The sequence below is a fragment of the Podarcis bocagei genome (genome assembly GCF_964188305.1).
Source record: "Podarcis bocagei genome assembly, chromosome: 5".
NCBI classification, from domain to species: domain Eukaryota; kingdom Metazoa; phylum Chordata; class Lepidosauria; order Squamata; family Lacertidae; genus Podarcis; species Podarcis bocagei.
The window spans coordinates 43,390,424-43,413,587 of record NC_138129.1 but is presented as its reverse complement, the minus strand read 5'-3'; the positions used below and the strand labels follow the sequence as shown (position 1 = coordinate 43,413,587).

Sequence of the window (23,164 nt, the reverse complement as noted above, 5' to 3'; positions counted from 1 at the left end):
CTTGAAGATGCCTATGGTAGAATATAAGAGGCAATGACTATGGGACAAATGGCTTTGAATGGACCCTGTGAGCAGACCCAAAACAGCCTATCAAAATTACAAAGACTAACCCATTTGGTTCCATCATAATAAGATTATCTGATTAAATGAGCTCTTAATCCATTGAAATTTATTGTGCCAGAATAAAATTTGCCAGCTTTAAGGTGCCACAAAATTTTGACATCCATGATTGCCAACGTGCCATATCCAGAGTAGTAATCATGTGGACTGCAGCAAAAACAGATTGCATTTTATCAAGCAAGGCTGCAATATAGTATAGTGAAGAGAAAGATTAGGTGGAAACTATTACAACAGGAATTGGGATTATTACTGTGTATACTATCCTAGGGGCAGTACTGGCACATCCCCAAATAAGTGATGAATTTTGTGATGCAGTTCAGTACCCACAAGGACACCCATCCATCCATCCCCATTGCCAAAGAGCATGTACTGCTGTAGCTTCATCAACACAAGCCCACGCCCTCAATAGCCACTTGATCAGTTTATTAGCAGGTATTATTGCTACCCTTCCCCAGGTGGTGGTGTGACAGATTCGAAACTCAGCAAAGTCTCTGGAACAATTATTGGAAAAGTAAAACCAAACAAGCAGCAGCAAAAAATGTTAATGCAACCTTTATTATACAGCACTTCTGTGCATTCTACTCTCTATTAAAACAGACTTTCATTATAGCACTAAATGAAGTCTTGACCCACAGTCACGTCTCTTAAAATACACGTAATGGGGGAAGGGGCTGCAGTGGAGAGTAAATTAGTATTACAGAATACAAGGGAAATATTTTTCTCAATCATGTCATTTTCCATGTTATTGCACTTTTCCTATACAGTTGGTAAGTTTGTTACCTTTGCCTTTAACACTAATATACATAAGTTTTTTAAAAAATAAAAGTAGTACAAAAATCTATAGGCATTACAATGGAACTGTACAACTCTTAACTCAGGTTTCTACCTCCCCCAATAGCCAAGTTGTAACAGTTGACCATCAGTTTAATAGAACCAAAACAAAGGGAAGCATTAGAAGTTCAAGAAATACAGTGCTATTTAAGCCCCTGAGGGAGTTTTAAATGCTGCTGTGCTCTTATTCTCTCCCTGGAGGGGGAAAAATCATAGTATTAAAATTTAAAAAATAACAAAGCGAGGACAACTGGCCAGGAGACCAGTAGATACAGAGAAGGCATTATGTACATCTCTAAAAGTGAAAGCTCAACAGAGAACCACATTAGATTGGGATCCAGTACTGATGGGCCTTCCATTAATGACAGTCGCCCGACAAGAGCCTACATTCAAGCAGCTTCTGAGCCTCCAAATACTATCCAGGAGGGAAGGGGCTGAGAGAAGGATGAACACAAAAGTGCTAAAAAAAAAGATAAATAGAATAGCTTGCACTTGAATTCAACAAGCTAGAAGGGCTTGCATTGTATAATCAAGTCACTAGAAGTACTACAGATGGAGGAAACACACACAAAAATGGTCAGTTGCCAAACAAAAGCTCCCATAATCCACTGCACTAGACAGCAATGTGATAGACAGCAGCAATGCACTAGCAAGCTGAGGGCAACACTCCAGCATCGCAACATGGCAATGTGACATTGCATTCAAGCCTTGCTTTCACTCATTTGAACCCTATGTAGTGTTTGTATCCAGAGCCTAAATTGGCCACAATATCCAAAGCAGAAATAAGTGGCCTAGCAATTGGGCAGCTTTGAATAGCTCCATCTTTGAACCATGAGCTACTAGCACCACTATGGATTCCTCCAGCTCTGCTTTCTGTAAGTATACTTGTTTTTGTAAACTAGTTTGATGTATCATGTTTCCAACTCTAAAGAAACCTCTCTTTTGGAGCACCTGCTTTAGCCATCCAGTCAGTGGCAACCTGTAAACGTTGCATAATACAGTTTAGTAAACAAAGTTTCCTTTTGGGTACATAAGAAAGTGGGTAATGAAGTTAACTTAAGAGGCAGGTGGGGAGAGAAGAGGTATTTTGCAGTGCATAAGATAGTTGTACGTGAGCACAACAATAACTTTATTTTTAAAACAACAACCAGGAGTTGCTTCTAACAGATCTTCAGTTTAATGCTTATGTCAAGTAACTGGAGTGGGATCGCAGTGATAGATGCTCTGCACTCACAGCTGGCCTGAATACACAGATAGCCACCATTACCCCTACCATAATACCTGGTAGTGGCATCTGTTTGCCTCTATTCAAACAGCTATGAAAATGTTAGTGTGTTCAAAATACATGCTTCTTAGGCCACAAGGGTGGTAGTAACGTAGAGAAAGCATACAGCATTGCCAAATATGAACAAGAGTTTTAATTGAAGTCAAATGTGCTTTAACTAGAAGATCTTTAGACGACACAAAACCCATCTCTTCCCTCTTGTGAGGCATGTCAGGGGGCCTGTGAAATCTGATTCAGAGCTGCTCAGAATAATTAACATTTATGCCTAACAAAGGAGCACATGCATTGTTGTACATTGGGAAAGGTGTACTGAGCCAGAGGTGTCCATGGGGAAGACAGTCCTAGTGGAATTTGATACACTACTTCAACTCAAGTTTTCAAAAAGGCACAGGATATTATAGAATAAGGAAGTGGCTGTTTGGGAAAAGCTATACAAGCCGTTTTCAAATAGTTTTATTCATTTTAATTTTACATAAACTATATACTTCCAAAAATACTGACCTAGACCCTCCTAACTCTAAACAAGGTCACTAGCCACTGTAGCACAGAGTAAATGGGTATGAAATGAGTAATACTGTCAAATGAGTGGAACAGTGGCCTAGCTAGCACATAAGTGACATTTCTAATATCTATTTGAGAATATATGTGCTTTTTTGTGAGCATGGTTGGCAACCGTCGCTGCCCATTCAAGTTGCCAGGTGCTACAATTTGTAGACAGAAGTGTGAATACAGTTTAGATCATCACCTAGCAATGAATGCCCATTAAGTAAAAAGCAATCATTTTAAAAGCAGAGTTTCAATTTTATTGCACACAGGAAGGGTTCATCTAGGCTGGGCCAGTAACATTGCAAGGTCACTTTTGTCTCTAGTAGTTTATGTAAACAGGCAGGAGGCTGTAATTCTGCTTTGTGCAACAGAAGCAATGGACTGTATGTTGCATGTTTGATTGGCTTTGTATAGCGCACACTCAATTATCCTATGACGATGAAACCAGTGCATGCCTCATTGTGTGGAAGAAGGAGAATAAGGTTTCACCCTTCATTCTCCAAACACACGGGAGAAAAACTTTGACCTTACGCCAATTGCATTCTCCAGCTCATCCCACACCTCTCCTCAAAACATTGTTGTACTAAGAAACTAAGTCTTGCACAAACAAATGCAAACAAATCTTTCTCTCAGGGGTGCGTACATGAGAAAGAACCCTTCATTTTGCAGGACTCTGGACTGTCCTCCCCATGTGCTCCCTGCAATGGATTCCTAAATTAACATAGTCTAACACAGCCAAACAACAAACCCTAAAGAAGGAAATGGTCAGAAATAGCAATCATGCACATCTATGGAATGATGTCAGATCTCTCTTAGGTATTCTCCAAGGGAATGGCTTAAAAAAAGTAGCTGAAGAAATATTTTAAAATGCCTGTCAGTAATTAGTTTAAAACAGTCACTGCCTTTATACTTGGGTTCAAAACAAGAAAACTGCTGTAGTTAAAAACATGGCCTGCTAGTTGTCCACTGGGTACAGGCAGTAGTTAGTTGCAAGCAATTTATGTTTCAATTTCTGTATGTGCAGAGTCTTTTTTGGTGGAGTACCCATCTTGCTGTAAGATTGTAAAAATAAAAAGGCCATCTTTAATCAGATGTTGCAAAAATTGCTACTAAGCGTTTACCAAAAAGAGCTTGGTTCACAAGATAAAGCACAGGTAGCTTATACTTTTTTTAAAGGGCATTTCCATTGCAGTGTGGCCTTCCCCTCAAGAGAATGGATGCTTTGATCCTTCCATGTAAACATACCAAGTACTATGAAGTTAATATTAGCTTAACACCCCTCAGAATCCACGCTAAGAATAGCTGGAAAACCCATCCTATGACAGAGATACTACTTTATGTCTTCCAATAATCCACATTCATGTGTGTGACCGTCAAGGGAGCCATTGCAGACATATAGCAGACTGAAGCTAGGGATGCAGATGTGCTGGCTGCCCCAGTTATGAAACATACAGTGCTTTCTTCCTTTTACAGGAATCTGAAGGGGATAAGCAAAATCCTTTCCAGACAGCAAGGCCTGAATTTCCCATCTTTCTTGCGTTTTAAGGGAAGAGGGAAGCACTAGCAACTTGCATTAGTAGTGTATTGGGGATGAATGTCCCTGGCTGCTATATGAGGTGGAATTTCGGTATCGTCTCACCCAAGCGCCCAATTTCTGGCCAGTCTCTCTTCAGAAAAGCTACCCTCTTGAGCTGCCCACGCCAAAGTGGGGGCCGGCATTCTCACATAATAGAACAGTTCCTCCATGGCTTGTTTTTCAAGTAGAGTCATCTAATCCTTTATTCAACGGTGCCGAGTTTGACCCGCAAAGCCTGTCCATTATGTTCTGCAACGTGGGCTGGACAATGCCCAGAAGTGGGCGCTGAGAAGGGTCTCCATCCCAACAGGCTTCCATCAGCTGCCAGCATTCCTCATCAAAAATGCGAAGGCGTTCGGGGCGTACTCCTGGACAAAAAGGAGAACATGGTTAATTGACTGAAAGGGAAAATAATTCATTTGATCTTTGCTACTTCAGCTTTAATTACACTGGTCAGAGGCATAAGCTGCTTATCTGGCCCATCTGGAAAGAAACCAGACGTAAGCTTCCAATTATGGACAAGGCTCTGAGTCAATACACACATTATTAATATGTATAAATACTGACTTACAGAAAGTAGGGTGCACTGGGAAGGTATGGCCCCTTACTCATGGAAACTGCTGTTGTGACCACGAAAGTGTTGCCAGCATTACACTGTTCACATGAGTTGACCACTTATAAGCCGTTTTTCATATGTTGTAACGGTTCTGAAACCTAAAAATTAACACTTCGAAACATGTCAAGGCTGCAGCTCCAAGCACACTTACTTGGGAGCAAATCCTACTGAGGAGACATGTATAGAATTGCACTGCTTAGTTGTACTACAGGTGCTAGTCCTGTTTTTTCATGATACTATGCACTGTAATTTCCACAACTACCATTATCCATAAGGCAGGGAAGCTTTCAAATTAAGAAAAAACTTCATCTTGGGAGGTCATGTTTGGGGAAGCTTGAAAATAGGCATGAAGTTAAAAGGGTACATTTTAATAACAAAAGGAACTATGCAGGAGGCTCCACTAATTTAGGTAGCAACTAATAGAGCCCATTGTTCAAAGAATGAAGCATGTTCACAGAGATTCCCAACACTCTAAGGACTGCAAATTCTCAAACACTTTAAGGAGATTTAAGATATTGCTGGGTGGTTGTTGTTTTTTAAAAAAGAAAACCACTTAAGCATTAGTCATGCAAGCATGTTTTTGAAAGAATTAGATTGCTGTTGCCTTGTTCCAAGAAAGTACTGATTATATCTAGTTTGAAGATCTTTAGATGTCTGATTTCTATACAAACATAATACTAAGAGTTGAAATCCTGGTTCTCTGTCAACCTTTGGAACAGCAGATGAAATTAAATGTTGTCATTCGTATCTGGCCTATATTTCTGTCATAGCCCTCAATGCAACTTATAGACTCTTGGGACAGTTAGTTCTAAACAAAGGTACTCTTTATGTTACAGGACCTTCTTTAAATCACACATGCTATGCTTTGCAGTGCAATTCTAGGCATGTTTACTCGCTTCCTGGGCAGTTTTAAACCAAAAAGATCCACTAGTACAAGGATTTGGGCTGTGCAAAGGAACTTCGCCTCCATAACTCTGTTCTGGGTTCCTCTCCAACTCTCCAGAGCAGATTGAGGGAGAGGAAGTTCCATTGTGCAAGAAAAAATCTGTGCACTAGAGCAGATCTATGTAGTTGGATAGCGCCCACCAAGTTCAGTGCAGCTTACTCCCAGGTAAGTGTGCATAAGACTGCAGCCAGAATTTTTATACGTTCTAAGCTATCAACAGTAGCCTGGAAACCACAGACTAAAGGAACTGCTCATTCTCCCATTTCTCTCAGCCCACCTTAGCTGCTTCAAGTTTTCAGCTGCTGTGAATTTTATATTCCAACAGCACAGGAAACCTCAGGGGTGTGGCACTTGCCATACAGCTACACAGGAAACAGCAAAGCACAACAGCACCAGGAGATGCAAAGACATGAGCACTCCAGTACTACCTTATCTAGCTTCTGCTGAAAATGCAGAATGTGTAAAGATTTAGTCGAATGGCTTTTTCACTTAGGACAATTGCTCCAAAAGCATTTAGTCAAAGCAAATTTCGCTATGCAAAATTGCTTCAAATGTTGGAAGTCTGCTACAAAGCAGCTCACTTACATAAAAAAAACACTGCATTGGAGCTCTTTGTGCCTTCTTCAGCCTTGTTTAGGAACACCACTTGCACAGCACTGAAGGAGGTTTCTGAAGCTGCCATGAGTTTCAAGGGCTGGCTTGTGTGGCAGCACAGAGGACTGTGGTCGGAAGAAACAGACCCCAAAGCTCCACCATGGGAGCAGATCTTGACATGCGGTCATTTAGATTAGGAACTTTAGATATAGTCTCCATCCCTTCACAACACTGCATTATGTGTTATGCCTACCTCTTCGTACATTGTTCCAAAGGTGGTCCTTGCTTGCACATCTCTCAAAAGCCTCTGGTAACTTGACTTGACCCGAACAGATGTACCAGAACAAGATGCCAAATGCATATACATCCACAGAATTATCATATTTCCCTGTGGCAGATGAGCAAGAGATACTGGTTGAAGACTAGAAAGCATAGGATTGTTGTCAGGAAAATAGCAGCACACTGGGTCACTGGGGACTCAAACACAACCTAGAGCTTAGTTAAGGCAACTTTATTTTCAGCAAGGCTACTACTCTTAAATGCTCCTGCTTGAGACAAAAGCACACTCAAATGCTCTTCCCACACAAGTCCACTGGATCAAGTGAGGCTCTGACGTTCATCCTGGAGCCTGATGACAGTTCCTTCTCATCTGATCTTGTGGACTCATATGGGAAGAATATTAAGATGTCCTTCAGGGGTGTGGCACTTGCCATACAGCTACACAATACAGTGGGAGTTAGCTACAGTTTGTGGAGAGGAGAAAAGGATATCCTATCGCTAGCACTGAATTAAATCATTTCCTACATGTGCCCCATAACAACCACCAAGGATCAATACCAAGGGCACCTTTAGTTATAACATTTGTGTCAGTTCAACCATATGAGCACAAAGAGGTATTCTTTGTGGCAATCCCCACCAAATTAGGAAAATTCCCCCTCCATGTAGACTTGCTGAAGTCCAAGTGTGAGCACTTTTTGGAAGCTTTGTAAGAGCTGTTTGGGCTTCATGATTTGAGCTGGTCTTTTAATGTGATGCAATTTTACTCTGGTTGCTAAGGGTTTATGTTGAGGGTCCATATCCACCCTGGGTCTTCATAATGAGGCAGGTTATAGAATAGAGGGCGCTGCATAGCTAATCCTTTAACAAAAATAAATTTGTAACAGGACAGAAGTATCGAAGCATTCATTTGGGACAAGGGAGATTCAAAGATAAGAATTAATTTATCTAAGGATATTTTGATCTGCAATCCAACATCTACCTGTTTTTTCATTGGTAATAACCCACACAGTTCAATGTGGCGTATCTCCTTGAAAGTATACTCCTCCCCTCCCTGAGGATACATGCATGTATCTGCCAAACTTCCTGGCAGAAGCATCCCTCTAACTGTACACATGTAGTTTTGTCATCTTAAGGGAACGGACCTCAAATTCTTCATGGCCAACAGTCCATAAGGAGATCTATGATAAGTTTACCTGTGAAGAGTTCAGGAGCCATATGGATAGGGGTCCCAACAATACTGCCGGACATCATCGCCTCAGGTTTGCAGAATCCCAGGTCTGTGATTTTAGCTCTGCTGTTTTTATCAAGCTGTAAAGGATACAAACTACTCAAACCCAAGCCTCAAGACTTATCAAAAGTGACCAGCATGCCATCACTGTAGTACAAGTGTCTTCTACAAACAATCCCAGCTAGCACATTACTAATGTATTTGCTGAACCAAGCTGAAGTTCATTATCTAGCCCAGCACAAAAATAATCACCAATTCCTTATTTTGTTTTTTCTTATAATTTTGTATTATCTGATTCTGTCCTGGAGATTGCTAGCTAACAGCCACAGGTACACCTAATCCTTTATGAAATGGTAACAGTGTAAAAGTAGTCCTCTAAACTAACTGCCATCACCACATCTTGTGGAAATGAAAGTCTGAACAGATGAAGGGTATATTAGCCTTCTGATCATTCAAAGGATCAGAAAAGATGGCTCTTTGTTACTCCAGTCAATTTTACTCTGGCTGAGCTCCCTTTAGATATGCCTCAGTTTCTGATCTTTCCCCTGGGTTTAAGCTGTGATCGGGTATGGTTGTCTTTTCTTTATAAGGAAATTGGTCCAGTCATATGAAAACCTAAATATTCTTGAGTTTCTTGTTCAGCACTTGAGTCTGTCTTTTTGGGCAGCACCATTGTCCTTTGGTGTTCTATATACAGCAAAGTACAGGTTTTGTGCTTCTCAATGGCAGCGATCACTTTTGCTCGTGCCTCCCCCCCCCCTTTTGAAAAAAGTGTTTTTTACATTTTTAAGAAGTTATAAAGCAGAGATACAATTCCAAGGAATGGTTTTAACAAGGCCATTATTTATGTACTGATGTCTTGTTCCATTTTATCAAAGAGAATGACGCTCGAGGCAAAAAACTGTCCCTTACCAATACATTTTTAAGTTTGATGTCTCTGTGAACGAGCCCCTGGCTGTGAAGAAATCGAATCCCTTCTACTACATCCAAGGCAATCTGCAATCTTATCTCCAATGTCAACTCAGCCTGAGGGGAAAGTGGGGGGAAAACTTATTATCAATCCCTTAATGGGATTCACATCTATGGTTATTAGGCAGTGCTTCTTGCCTAAGATGAAGCAACTCCAACAAAACAGATCCTTTAACATTGTTTCTTCCTTAAACAAGCGGGTAGTAGTTCTGCTGCTATTGTGTTAATCCGTTTTACTGAAGCATACAGTTTTAGTCCCACAATGGTAGCCAGGATCAAGTGTTGTGTGCGCTCTCTCGCTCTATCTAATGAAATATATAACAATATTAAAAAAATGCCTTTACAGTTGTACTTGTGATCAGACCATTAACCCTAGATTTTACCCGCTGCTAACCAAAAATGTAGTAGGGCTGAGGTTGGGAGGTGAAGAAGAGACCGTCTGATCTACCAATAGTCAGGATCAATGTGAAGGGAGCATAGCTGCCAAAATTGTAAAGCCAAATTATAACTTATCAACTTGTCTATGGATAGGCAGTTCACTGCCCAAGGCAGTAGCTTCTGTATTCTCTAGAGACTCCAAGAATGCAGAAGTATATTAGCTTGTAAGTTAAAAGAGATGTGGGGGGCGGAAACCTAGCACAGCCCAAAGAGGACTAAGCATCCTTAGTAGCTTTCCAGAGCTATGGAATAGTGAAGGTGTCATGGTTTGGGGGAGCAGGAGAAAGAGAAAATTGACTTGGCTGGACCTTTAACAACTTATAGTAGCCACAGTGACAGTTTGGGTACATGAGTGAACCTCTCCTCACTGAAATACACAGGCTTCAGGAGGCAAAAGGAAATATGCCATTGCCTTTTATAACTCTAAAGTCTTTGCCACCCTGTAATATGGCAATATAGGGCTAACCCAAGTGCTTTATAACACAGTTGGGGAATATTTCAGGTGGGTAGGAAACAAAAAGCCTGCAAAAACCTCCCCTCCCACAAGAACCCTAGAGCCTTGCAAGGCTTGTGTTCCATGTTGGCTAGAGGCCTGAAGAGGAGTACTTGTGTTATGAGTTGGGGATACTCTGCAACTTTTTATTATCTCCACTGATTTGAGTATAATGAAAAGCTACCAGAGATGATCAAATATTTACACTGTCCATTTTCCATTTAATTGTTTTAATTCCTCACCTTTAATCCTGTATAGAGGTCTCTGTGCAATTGTTCCATTATCAGTAGAACAGCAATGCTGGAACCTCCACCATACCCATAATCTATCACTGATCCATGAAGATCTACCAACCGCTCATGCTTTGGTAAAGATCTGGAGAAAGATGCAGCACAAGAGTCAAGAATAATGGATTTATGTCTTCTAAGGAGATAAGGCATTTCCCCCCAGTCCCCTGTTCTAGGAAAACATACAAGGCACACACCATTATTTCCAAATGACTATTCATGTTAACAGAATAACTGTGCAAGCTAGATATGCAATAGAAATGTGCAGTTTCAAGATATAGCAAATGCCAGCTTTCCCCAACTGCTGCACTTTTGAACTGCAACCTTCCCCATCCCAGGCCATTTACCATGCTAGCTGAGGCTGATTGGAGTTTTAGCCAATCATCTAGAGGATGCCATATTGGAGAAGGATGACATAGGCAACCTAATTCTTCAGAGTATGAAGACAAGTATCAACTCAACATCATTATTTTATATTGCCATGGTTTCACTTAAGAAGGTTCCAAATAGCCCCTTTGTGCATACATGAGAGGAATTTTGTGTCAGTCATCAGACTCTGTCGGATCACTCTACAAAATATAGTTAAGCTGCCAGGTTAATGTATGTTTATTACGGAAGAGTTTAATGCCACCTACCTCATATAGTGAAACTCAAGTGCAAGGTCATTCCAGTGCTTCTCATCTGGTGGAACAACAGATTTGAGGGCACAAGGGAAGTGGCCCCCCCAAGCATTGCACAAGTACACCACTCCATACTGCCCTCGGCCCAGCTCACGGCCTAGCTTTGGTTTACCTGAAATATAAGCACCTGCTTGTCAACTTGTTTTCTCTTTCTATTTTATTTTTAGCCAATTATTTTTTACTGATTTCCCATAATTTTTATTGTCAACATGTTTTCTATGTCCCCCCGTCCCTCCCCAGTAGCATGAATTCCTCAGGATTCATTCCCTCAGTGTGTTTGGAACAGTACAGAACAAGTCTCATTGTTTCATAAGAAACTTCTGGAAAGTCATCAATAAAATGAGATGTGCAGACAAGGCACTGCTCACCATGTAACAAAACATCCTGTAAGGACCTGCTTTCCAGTGAGAGGCGGGCAAGCCGAGGGGCATGGTCTTTTCGCACCTTCAACCAAAGATCTTCTGTCTTCTCCAGCCTGCCCGAGTGGCCAGCCTCTAGCTAACAAAACATAAGGCCAAATTTAAGTTAAGGTTTTGCTGTCCTGCTGGTCACACCTAGAACTGAATTCCCAAAACCTGCTCCCCTATTTCCTCTTTGCTAAAGAATGAAACAGGCTCTCATTTTAAAATGTTTGTTCTGTAGAATATTCATTTCCATGGATTATAGAATCACAGAATTCTAGAGCCGGAAGGGACCACAAGGGGAATCTAGTCCAACCCCCCCCCCCCCCCCGCAGTGCAGGAATCTTTTTGCCCCAAACACCTGCATATTCATGTGATCATAGCCCATGGAGAATGTGCTAGGACATATTCTCTTTCTAAGCTGCTCTTCTGGGCAAAAGGCATATAACATTTTTTTCCTTGTGAATAAAACCTCTATGAACTACATGGATGGAATGCTGTGATAAATGTTCCCTTTGCAAAGCATTTCAGCTTGCTAGATGAAACAATTCCCCCTCTCCTCCCACACACTGTTCTGTGGGTTCCCCCCAACCCCCCAGAACCAATTTCAGAGGGTGTAAAGATGCACAGGAGGATTGGGGAGGAAAGCCTTATCACACTAGTGGAGGCCGTTAGGTAAAGAGCTCATTAGGAGAATCCTGCCCTAAGATTTTCAGGTCATGTTATTTGAATATATTGCCCAACATGGGGCTTGAACTCACAACCCTGAGATTAAGAGTCTCATGTTCTACCAACTGAGCTATCCACAGCCCTTGTGTTGCCTCATTAGTCTAGCAAAACTATATAAAAAGGTGCAGTTTCCCATCAACAGAGGTTCATAGTACCTAGGAAGGCAGAGAAAAGGCAGCACTCTCAACTTCTCCATAGGTTTCAGAGACCACTACTATAGCTGGCTCATTTAGTTCTTTAAAGCTCAACATGACACCGCCAAAAAAGGCACATTCTCAGGCACTTTTGTGAGTTGGAGAATGAACCCTATTGTGTGGTCACTTCCACCTCTATCACCATTAAAATGCCCCTAGAAGAAGCAATTGCAATAATGACCCAATGGTCCTCCAGTCCCATAGAACAAGAACTGCTAGTGCTTTTATAGGCATTTTTGCCTGTCTTAAAAAGTCAGAAGAAACAGCAGAGCACCTGTGTGACTTCTGCTTCTCCTTCTTCTTTTTTTAGTGGCAAGGAGTAGAGAGAGGATAGGCAGGCAATTGTCAACTATTTGAAAAATGGTTAAGTTTCATCTAAAGAGAACTGTGATGAACAACAATCCAACTGACCTGTCGCAAGGAAGCTGCAAAAGCATCATGAGAAATGTATAGTCTTGTTCGGAACTGGCTACAGATGCTCTTGGCCAGCCTTGATGCACTGAGACTCTCAATGGCATCCTGAGCTACTTTCCTTTTCCACTCTGTGGTGATAGCTGGTGGGCTCACCCAAGTAATCCGCTGTATTATCTGAATAAGACATATGTCTCATTGTCAAAACTCAAGCATTAAAAAGTCTACTTTCAGTTTCACCTGCCCAAGGTAGGGCATGCGGTGGCATTTCTTCTCTCCCCAGCAGCTTGCCATGTGCCCCCCAAACCTTCACAGGAGGGCTAGGAGACCCTCTGGAGCACATTTCAGCTGAGTTGTGGGAAAAGAATAGAAACAGCACACCCAAGTTGTGTAAGTAAATTTCTGCTGTGCAAGCAGGTAGACATCATTAGATGTCACCCACCATACAGGCCAAATAACATGAAAATCAGAATAATGGGGAATGAGCGAATGAGAATACAAGTTGTTTGTTTGCAACTGTGGTATGGGTATGTGGGTGATATTGCAGCATTTTTACCATATTCTTCAGCTGAAAATGCTCCCAAAGCCACTGACATTCAGTCAGTTTAAACAGGATGGCCTGCAGGTTTATAAAAACAAGCCAACATCCACACAAAAACACAACATACAAGGAAAAAGGAATAGGAAGGGAGGAGGAAAAAAGCAAAACCATGTGCCAATTCCTAAACAGTAGTTCTTCTAATGACCAACTAGAATGGAGATTCTTTATGGAGCTGGAATTTCAGCAGAGCTGATAGAATAAGCCCTGCTTCCCATCTTCCCTATTAAGGCAGCTTGCTGGAATAGCTGCTAACATGTCAGTTGAGGGACAGAGAGACTCAAAGGACGGTACAAACAAAGGCAGATCTACCAAAGATAAGGTCCCATGATAGTTAACAGGAGAGAGCTTTTACTATCAGAATATTTAATACCTGCTTGATTTGTTCCCATAGCATTCTAGATACTGTTGAACCGGAGTGAAAGGTGATCTCAACATTGTAGGCTGCATTCAGTATCTATAAGCAGAAAATATATTAAATAAGCCACTGAAAGCTGAAGGAATTGCTTATCCGGTAGATACAAATATAATACCTTAAAAGCCAGTGTCTTCATTTGTAAACTGGAAGAATCGCAATGAGCTCAAATTCTTTCCTTAAATTACAACTTAAAGCAAAAATCTGTTTGGCGCCATAACACAAAAGATATCAAATTATTTTACCAACTCACTTTGTCACCACTGATTACAGGCTACAGCCAACATTCTAGAAACTGATCTGCAATACCAGGTCAGTAATTTTGTGTTACTTTTACCTGCTTTAGATAGTTGCTTGTGATATGTACTGTAACATCTTGCTGAGATTTCTCCAGACTCTTCAGACATCTTTCCAGAGTTCCCACAAAGCTCTCCCGCAGATAGTCCACAGAATTTATCAACTTGTTGGCAACTGCTTGGTTTAACCGTGATATTATCAGTTCTTGGATTTGCTTAATGCAACATTTAACATCTCTGGAACTAATAGGCTCTCCGTTTTCAGGAACTATAATATCTAGAGGGAACAAAAGGAAATCCAAGATTGAAAAGGAGCATAATTTCACAATTCCAGCATATTAGCAGCCACCCAGAACTAGTGTAAAGTAAATTTAATGACTAAAGTGCAATGAAAGCCTCACTAGCTGGACTGGATTGGTTCTGAAACATTGCAATAAATTAATCACTTTGATCCTTTGATGTCAATGGGGAGCTAAGCATTGGCTTAAATCTTTCCAATTTAGTTCAGTGTGACAAGATGTAATCTTATACCAGGTACCTGGGAATACCCACTGAATGCAACAGGATTCACCTGAGTAGAAATATATAAAATTGAGTTGTTTTAAGTGTTTATACCCAGGTTGGGTCACACTTTTGATTACAGTTATAAAACTGTATTCAAGAGATGTTTACAAGCTTTTAAGACAATCAAATCTTGTTCACTTGGATACAAATATCTGCAAAGTTTGACATTTTAGCTAAACACATTACGACACTCTATGCTGACATTCTTTACAGATTATTGGGGGGGGGGGATCTGATGAAGAATTTCACCGTACAACGGCTTGCTCAGAGTTGAAGTGCATGCATGCAGCAGGTGAAAGAAGTTGAAAACCGAGGTAGCTGACCCACAGCCTCCAGTTCTTGTTGGACTAAACCCCTCATCGTCTCTGACCATGCTGACTGATACTGATAGGAGCTGGAGTCCAACAACATTTTTAAGGCTTTTGGTTTTCCCGGAAATTACCTTTGAATTCCATATTAGCAGCATCTTCCAGCAGTTCTTCTTTCATGTTATTGAGAGTCTCAATGATCATGTCCTTCATCTCCTCTTGTTTGCGGTTAGCTATGAGCATCAGAGATTCATACAGCTCGTTCTCTTTTTTCCGTGTGTACTCTAGACGCTTTGGAGTGATCTGAAGGTCTCGTTGCATATCAAAGGCCTGGTTGATGAAAATGTCCAGGCAACGGCAGTGCACTAGGTTCAAGACGGTCGCTGCATCCACCAAGCGCTGCTGCAGCACCTGCCTGGAGAAAGTGCTAAGAAGACGGATCTTATCCGATTGTTCCACCAGCATGCTCTGGGCTTTGGCATCAGAGCTGGGAGCTCCACAGCTGCAATGGTTCGTACTAAGGTAGCCTAAATCAAGCAGCTGCCGGTAAAGGGACGACTTTTCATTCTCCGCATTCTGAGGGGATATCAGTTCCGCACCCAAATTTGGCACTTTGAAAAAGAAGACGGGCAGAGAGAATTTCTCTTTAATCTCTTGCAGTTCATTCACATCCAGCGTGGAGAGTTCTGCCTCACTGATAGCAAACGTGATGACTGGAAGGAAATGGTTCACGTATTCTCCCAAAGTGACTTCGGCTGACTGGAATCCCCGACACGGAGCTACCACAATGTCCACTTCCTATAGGCAGCAAAAGCAATAGGATTTTAACATTAAGGCTGTAGCAACCCAAGCTTTGCAGCTGACACGTCACCCATTCGTCATCTACAACAAGAAACCTCCCCTACCTGCATTCAAGTGGAATTGGAGAAAGACGCAAAAGCACTTACTTATTTCCTTTTGTTTTTAATGAAGAAATTCAGAAAATGCTTCTAAATGAGAAGAAGAAAAAATAATGTTTTCAGGGCTGCCTTTCCCAAATCTAGTGCCCTCAATATGTTTTGGACTCCCAGATCTCATGGCCAATTATCAGGGATGGTAAATTACATAACCCAAAAACAGTTGGAGGGCACTTGGGTCAGTAAGACAGTTTGGGGGCAATTTTTAAAACCCTATGTAGAAAAGGCCCTTTTTTCATTCCTATGGGTTTTATCTTTTGTTTCTTAAACAAGTGTAAGCACAGTATAGTAGGAAATACCACTCCACCCCCACCCACCCCCTGGCAATGTACACAGAGCAAACAGGAAACCAGCAACAAGAATGTGACCTAATTCCTCTAGGACAGTGGTTCCCAACTGGTGGTCCCTGGACCCCTGGGAGTCTGCATAACCTATCCAGGTGGTCTGTGGCACCACTCACATAACAAAAACTATCACACAGATATCAAAACTTTCAAAAGTAGGAGGGGCCATGGCTTGGCTGTTGAAAAACGGGGTCCACGGTACTTAGCCAATCGGGAACTACTGCCTAGAAGGCTCTTCAGCGAAGCAACTGATCAGTGTTTTATACTCTCAGTGTGCCAGATAGTTAGGCCTAGATTTTAATGAGGCCATAAACCTGCATATATTCTACAACTCTGCACCACTTCAGACTGCAGGATACAGGCTCATAATGGAAGGCTTTTCTGCAACACATTCTCCCAAACATCTACTTTTCTAAACAGAGGGAAGTTTCTGTACAGAGAAGCATCAGTCTAAGCAGTCATGTGCATTCTGAACTGGTACAACTGAGACATAGGTTTATGGTTATGGAAATTTAACTAGGCAGATGATGTGGTAAAGCCAAGAGAAAAATTAAGAGATATTTAAGTGAGAATTAGGCCTTAGCCCCTCCTTGAATTCAAGCACTTGCCAAGTCCATAACTTTTGAAATCCCCTCCGATGACTCCCATTCAATTAAGCTCTTTACACCATGCATTTGATATTATGTAAATTGCCTTGTGCTCCTTTGATCCAGATATTTTTATAAGTACATGAACAGTTAAATGCTGTAATAGATTCTGAGATACCCTTCCTGAGTCAGTTAATATCTGCTTGAGCTTTAGATATACGGTATTATTTTACATCAGACACAGCAATTCATTATACACAATCCTAGGCACACTCAGCACCTCCAATATGCTTCCCAGAAGAAACCAGGAGCATGATAGGTATTTTTCTAGCTTGTTACAGCGTCTAATTTGAAATATGTTCGATATTCTGGATAGAGAGCCAAGTAATAATTAATATGTTAAAAATAAGATCTATGCTATGAGTTATACACAAATTATGTCAGTTATGGCCAAGTATCCATAAGTACACATTTGTACAAAATTGACATCCTTGTGCCCTAAATGTCCTTCTGAGGGAACTGCTGCTTCAAATATCATCATCACTTCTTAGGCCAGCCTTGCAGCCTTAGTTACCATTATGGAAACTTAACCAGGCAGATGAATTGGTAAAGGCATAAGGAAAATCAAGAGGCAGCTTAGAGGGAAAGTTGTTTTAAGCACTCATGGGATCTGGCACATTAATCTTTTCAATATCAATTAAACAGGAAACGTTTAGATTTCCACAGAAAACAGCCAAAGCTGTAGCCAAGGCATGAGCAAGATCTGTCAACAGCTGACAGAGGAATTATGATAAAAGTTATAAAGCCACTACTAATTCACTACTAGGCTTAATTTTTTTATTAAAAAATCCTAGCAAGATTCAGCTATTCCATGCATCGCTAGATCCTCCCAAATTCCCTTTCTATTACTCCCAAAACAAACATGTAACATTGGTTTGCCTGTTATGACTGTCATGGGACTCCCAAGCATGGAAACACAAAAACTGATGTGGTCAGACAAGAGTGCAAGTTAAAGAGTAAAATTGGATGTGCAAATCAACTTTCAGCATGCAAGATGACTCACGCTGATGGCAGTAAACAAAGGAGGAAACCAATGCTGTCTCTAGGAGACATAAAGGAGGGAAAAGTTAGAAAAGATATGTCTCAACTAATAAGAATAACTAATCTTGCTTAGGCAACAGTTAATGCCTTGCTGCTGGGTATTTTTCTGCTAGATAGCCTTTATCTGTGATTTCCTTCTAGTGTCTGCAGCTCCTCACAGAAGGCAGCAGAGATGTTATGCAAGAAGGTTCACCTTTAACAATAAACCCTCCAAACTGGAAGCTCATTTTTGCAACTGACCTCTTTGATTCTCTTCATTTCACTGAAGGGAAGTACGTCAATAATAACATTTAAACATGATTTCGAGGTATCAAATTCAGTATGTACATTAAGTGAATTTTTTTAAAAAAAACTTCAATGTTTAGGCAAGCGGCAGTGGCTTCAGAGGAAAATAATCATCTCTAGGGCTACAACGCTTAATAGATTAAAAAATAATCAGAGACTGAATCAAAGATGCCCGATTAATCAAGCATATTTATATTTAAACACAATGTCTATAGAGCAGCACTCAATTAGCTCATTCTGTAAGTGAACAAATTTCTCCTTGCTCAATGGAACTTCTCTTTCCCCTTCCTGCATGTTCCCCGCTGAGCAAATCCATTCTGCAGGGTTGGAGAAACCCCTAGAACAGGTTTAGAGGGCATACAGAAGGTAGCTGTTGAGTCAAATGCCCCCAATTGTTAAAAATAATAATATTAATCATCTTGAGCTTTAATTCAGAGCCAAAACCTTTGACAGACTTGAAGATAAAACATGCAATCCTGGTAGTCTAATTCTCTTTAAAGCAAAATGTTCAAAAGTCCATCATTACATTTTGGTCTTGATGCCTGCCAAACGTAATTTCCTTAGTGCAATGTTTCAATCATTTCATCTTACTCTAGATAGGTCAGCCGTACTTCATGATTCTATGCCCATGACATTCTTCCTGTATGCATGAATTTCTCACACATCTTTGTGCACATGTATACATATTTAGAACCAGCAGCTGGATAGTCTGTCTCCCAATAGTTGACTGTTTCACATTTCTATTGACTGGGTAAAACTAGTTCCTTCCTCTTCCAAGAGAATCCAATGTATGCATGGATGTCCAGAGACCAAGATGATACAGTGGTACCTCGGGTTACATATGCTTCAGGTTACAGATACTTCAGGTTACAGACTCCGCTAACCCAGAATAGTACCTTGGGTTAAGAACTTTGCTTCAGGATGAGAACAGAAATCGTGTGGCGATGGCACGGCAGAAGTGGGAGGCCCCATTAGCTAAAGTGGTGCTTCAGGTTAAGAACAGTTTCAGGTTAAGAACGGACCCCCAGAACGAATGAAGTACTTAACCCGAGGTACCACTGTACTCAGCTGGTTTCACTTTGCTGAGTGCTGAAATGAGGCAAAAGAGAGAGGAAGACAGGGCTATTCTGAAACAGTAGAAATGTATGCTGTGCAACTAACACATGGACAGGAGAAGGCACAAGGCTCAGCCCATAGCAAAACAAAAAGTGCCTGGGGTTGAGGCTTGGCTTTTGCATCTTAAAGCAGCACACAGCAAAGGCCATTAGAAGAGAACACAGAAAGTGCAGTGTGCTTGCTCTCATTCAATTTTCTCTTGTAATTTACTTATTCTCCTTATTCCATGTAAGCTTTCTAAGCTTTCCTTTGAGTCAAAACTTTCTATTAATTGGGTCCTGCATTCTTAAGGAGTAAGAAACAGATCTGGCCAGCTGAAGTACAAGGGGGTGTCCCAACTCACCATAGGAGCAATGATCCATTCCAGTTCTTTGCAGATATCCTGAAAAGGTTCTGGAGAAGAACATAGAACATCAGGCTTCAGAGGAGCTTTTTTTTTCTGTCCCAGGGTGGATGGGATCAGAAACTAAAAGCTTAGTGGATGGCAAGTCAGAACTAGCTTGGAGGAAAAGCAGGGCAATGAAGGGCTATCCGAGAGCATCACATTTTCTTACACAGAAGGACACATCAATGATTCCTTGGTTGAATTTATATGAATTACATAATGAAACCCCACAAATATAATGTATTAGAAGCTAAATGTTGCATAATTATATTGGATCTTAAGCAAGCCCACACAGAGCTTGTCTGAGGCCCAGGACAGGAGTTTTGTTAGAATAAAGCTATGAACTCAAACAAAAAAGCAGCCGGTCTGTGGCCAACTTAGGCCTCTGAGGCCCAGGGCAAGTGAAGCTGGCTGCCCCCCACTCTGCACGGGCCTGGTCTTAAGTATGCCCTTGGCTTATTTTCTATTAAGAAAATCAGGCGTAACAAAATTAGCAGGGAGCTAATGGTCAAAAATCAGTTACCGAATTTTTCGCCCTATTGGACACACCGGCCCATAGGACGCACCTAGTTTTCAGGGAGGGAAATCAAGGAAAAAAATATGATTCCCCCCCCCCCCCGCAGCTCTGGGAGCAGCGGACAGGCTGCACGCAGCCTGTACGCTACTCCAAGACCTTCTCCCTGATTTTGCAGAAGGTGGTGGAATTCCCCCACCTCCCGCAAAAGCCCACAGGAGCTGTGCGCGACTCCTACGGGCTTTTCACCCAGGAGGGAAAAGGGACTGAAACGGCCAGTCAGTCCCTTCTCCCTCCTCGGGGAAAAGCCCCCAAGAGATCCTCTGGGGCTGGCCATGGGGGAAGCGCTGCTTTCCCCACCGCCAGCCTCAAAGCCGGGTCGGAGAGTAGCGGGAAAGCATCACGCGCCTTCCCGCTGCCCCCCATCCTCTGGGGCTGGCCATGGGGGAAGCGCTGCTTTCCCCACTGCCAGCCTCCAACCCAGGTCGGAGAGTAGCAGGAAGGCGTCGCGCACCTTCCCGCTGCCCCACATCCTCTGGGGCTGGCGATGGAGGAGGCGCTGCTTTTCCCCACCGCCAGCCTCAAAGAGCAGACTCTCCTGGCTTCAGCGGAAGCAACGCAAAGCCTCCGGAGCGCAGGCTTCGGAGGCTTTGTGTTGCTATCGGTGAAGCCAAGGAGCCTGCATTCGCCCCATAAGACGCACACACATTTCCCCTTCATTTTTGGAGGGGGGAAAGTGCGTCTTATAGGGCGAAAAATACGGTAACTAGAAGTTAAGGGAATCTCCCATCCAGAGATATCCCATTTTATATATTATTTTGTAATTTATTCCAACGAAACGCAGGTCTTTGAAATTATACCTAATGGAAAAAGAATGCACTATTATTAAATATATTTTCAAAACATCAAAATAGCTTTTAGTGCTATTTGCAAGTAGAATAACCACAATTTCCTTTTCTCTAATAATATTTTGTTGCTGGAAAGGTGTCAGAATCTGTAAATGGACCAGAAAGTGAACAAAATGTGAAGGCTTGCTCGCTGGAAGGATTGAAAAAGGCCTACCTAGAGTTGTCAAGACTTTTTAAAATAAGGTTGAACAAAGACAGATGAAACCAGCAACAAATTTGAAGCTTTAAAAAGGCAACAGGAATATACAGATAGGGGCTTTAATACATATTGCCTCTAATCTACAGATTATTTGCCCGCAACATTCACACATAACAAATGGTCCTAGACAGGGATGCACACCTACATCTGAATCACTGATGTATTAAAAAAGAAACTGCTTCAAACTATGGGCTTATCCTGCTAGACCGGCATACACTCATCAAAAGGTTTTAAGGGAAAGAATTTCAAGACGGTTTATATATGATAAATGATAAAAATGAAAAAGGAAGCCCTTCAGAAAATACTTGAGCGGCTCTAAAAGAAGAGCAGACATTCACATATGGCAGGAATGGCTAATTAACCAAATGCTTTTTAAAAATGTGTTACAATAATGAGATACAGAATGCAGCATTTCCTATGAATGTAAAATATTCCCAATTGTGGATAACGTTTTGTGCACCCAGACATGATGGTGGTCTTGAACTTAATAGTTAGAACAGAAGTAGCTGCTGAAATGAGATATGTGCAACACTAGATGCAGACAGGGAGGTAACTTTCTTTTACACAGATAAGGGGAAAACCATTCTAAAACAACTGGGAGCAGCTCGCTGAATAAAAAGATAGAAGCAGAATGAAAATTCAGATACTGTACTATGAAACTGACATAAGTTCTGAAAAGACTTGGATGCCAACTAGTTAATCTGAAGAGAAACAAAAGCTTAATTTTATAACAGAGGTGCATATATCAATGGGAAAATACCGTATTTTTTGCTCTATAAGACGCACCAGACCACAAGACGCACATAGTTTTTGGAGGAGGAAAACAAGAAAAAAAATATTCTGAATCTCAGAAGCCAGAACAGCAAGAGGGATCGCTGAGCAGTGAAAGCAGCAATCCCTCTTGCTGTTCTGGCTTCTGGGATAGCTGCACAGCCTGCATTCGCTCCATAAGATGCACACACATTTCCCCTTACTTTTTAGGAGGGAAAAAGTGAGTCTTATAGAGCAAAAAATACGGGTAATTCTTAAATACAGAAATATGAGTGGGATGTGCAACAAAAAGCTGTTTCGTATCCTCAACTCCTAACAGGATTCCAGAAAACCTGGAGTGGGGGAACAGAGAGACAAGAGACAAATTAAAGAGGACACCCTTTGTCTCTCTCACCCTAATGAAACTTTTCCTTACTGCTCGAGTGCTTTATTGATTCCCCTCCAGAATCTACACCTCCAGGACACAAGTTGTTGTTAGGGGCTTGAGCAGGCCAATCCACTTCTCCCTAAATTCTTCTTACCTCCTACTCCAACTACACACAATTACTCTCAGTATCTCCTGGTTCCTAGAGGCCACTGAACATACCTCAGTCCTTCAGCAATTTTAGTTTCAACCCTCAATTTATAAACTAGTATGTCTGCATACCAGGGGCATCAGAGGCATTCAGTAATCACTACTGTACAGTAATGTGGGCTGTCCCATTCCTCTACCAAACTGATAGGGACAGTGCTACTAAATATAGCATTAAAAAGAATGATGCCTCTATACATTTAAATCATAGCAGTATGATCGTTAAATACAAAACTGTAACATGGCAATATAAAAATTAGGATAAAAATGAAGTCAACAGACTAGCAGTCCAACAAAACTTGGGATGTTTTAACTATGGACTGGTCCTGCAAAATCACCTCCTTTGAAAGTACTGGATTCTCTTGTAGAACCTTTTAAACCTTTTAATTTTTTTGCTAACTTTCTTATTTGGGCTCCCCTCCCTAAATGGAACTTACTATATACTATTGGTAAAGTTAGATGCCCCACATGCAGCAGTATTAACTGAAATGAAGGAAGGGCTGGAGCCACAGAATTCCTACAGATGTGAGAGATTCCTGACACAATAACTCTTTTGTAAGTTCTTTCACTGATAATGGATTTAAGAGTCCGATAATTAATTTTAAGGGATTGCTGTTGTGTTG

At 41.4% G+C, this 23,164-nt stretch overlaps 1 protein-coding gene across 1 annotated transcript in view; it reads right to left on the bottom strand.

Moving 5' to 3' along the window:
* Positions 1 to 656: 656 nt before the first annotated feature.
* DSTYK (dual serine/threonine and tyrosine protein kinase) overlaps positions 657 to 23,164 on the bottom strand; it is a 38,361-nt gene continuing 15,853 nt past the window's right edge. Inside the window, exons 3-13 of the mRNA XM_081195667.1 lie at positions 14,939 to 15,602; positions 13,974 to 14,209; positions 13,595 to 13,678; positions 12,624 to 12,800; positions 11,257 to 11,386; positions 10,844 to 11,000; positions 10,164 to 10,296; positions 8,934 to 9,047; positions 7,987 to 8,101; positions 6,768 to 6,902; positions 657 to 4,726 (exon numbers count right to left, since the gene is read on the bottom strand). Of these exons, the coding sequence (XP_081051793.1) occupies positions 4,539 to 4,726; positions 6,768 to 6,902; positions 7,987 to 8,101; positions 8,934 to 9,047; positions 10,164 to 10,296; positions 10,844 to 11,000; positions 11,257 to 11,386; positions 12,624 to 12,800; positions 13,595 to 13,678; positions 13,974 to 14,209; positions 14,939 to 15,602 (2,133 nt within the window). The 3' untranslated portion in view covers positions 657 to 4,538. The remainder of the gene's footprint in view (positions 4,727 to 6,767; positions 6,903 to 7,986; positions 8,102 to 8,933; positions 9,048 to 10,163; positions 10,297 to 10,843; positions 11,001 to 11,256; positions 11,387 to 12,623; positions 12,801 to 13,594; positions 13,679 to 13,973; positions 14,210 to 14,938; positions 15,603 to 23,164) is intronic.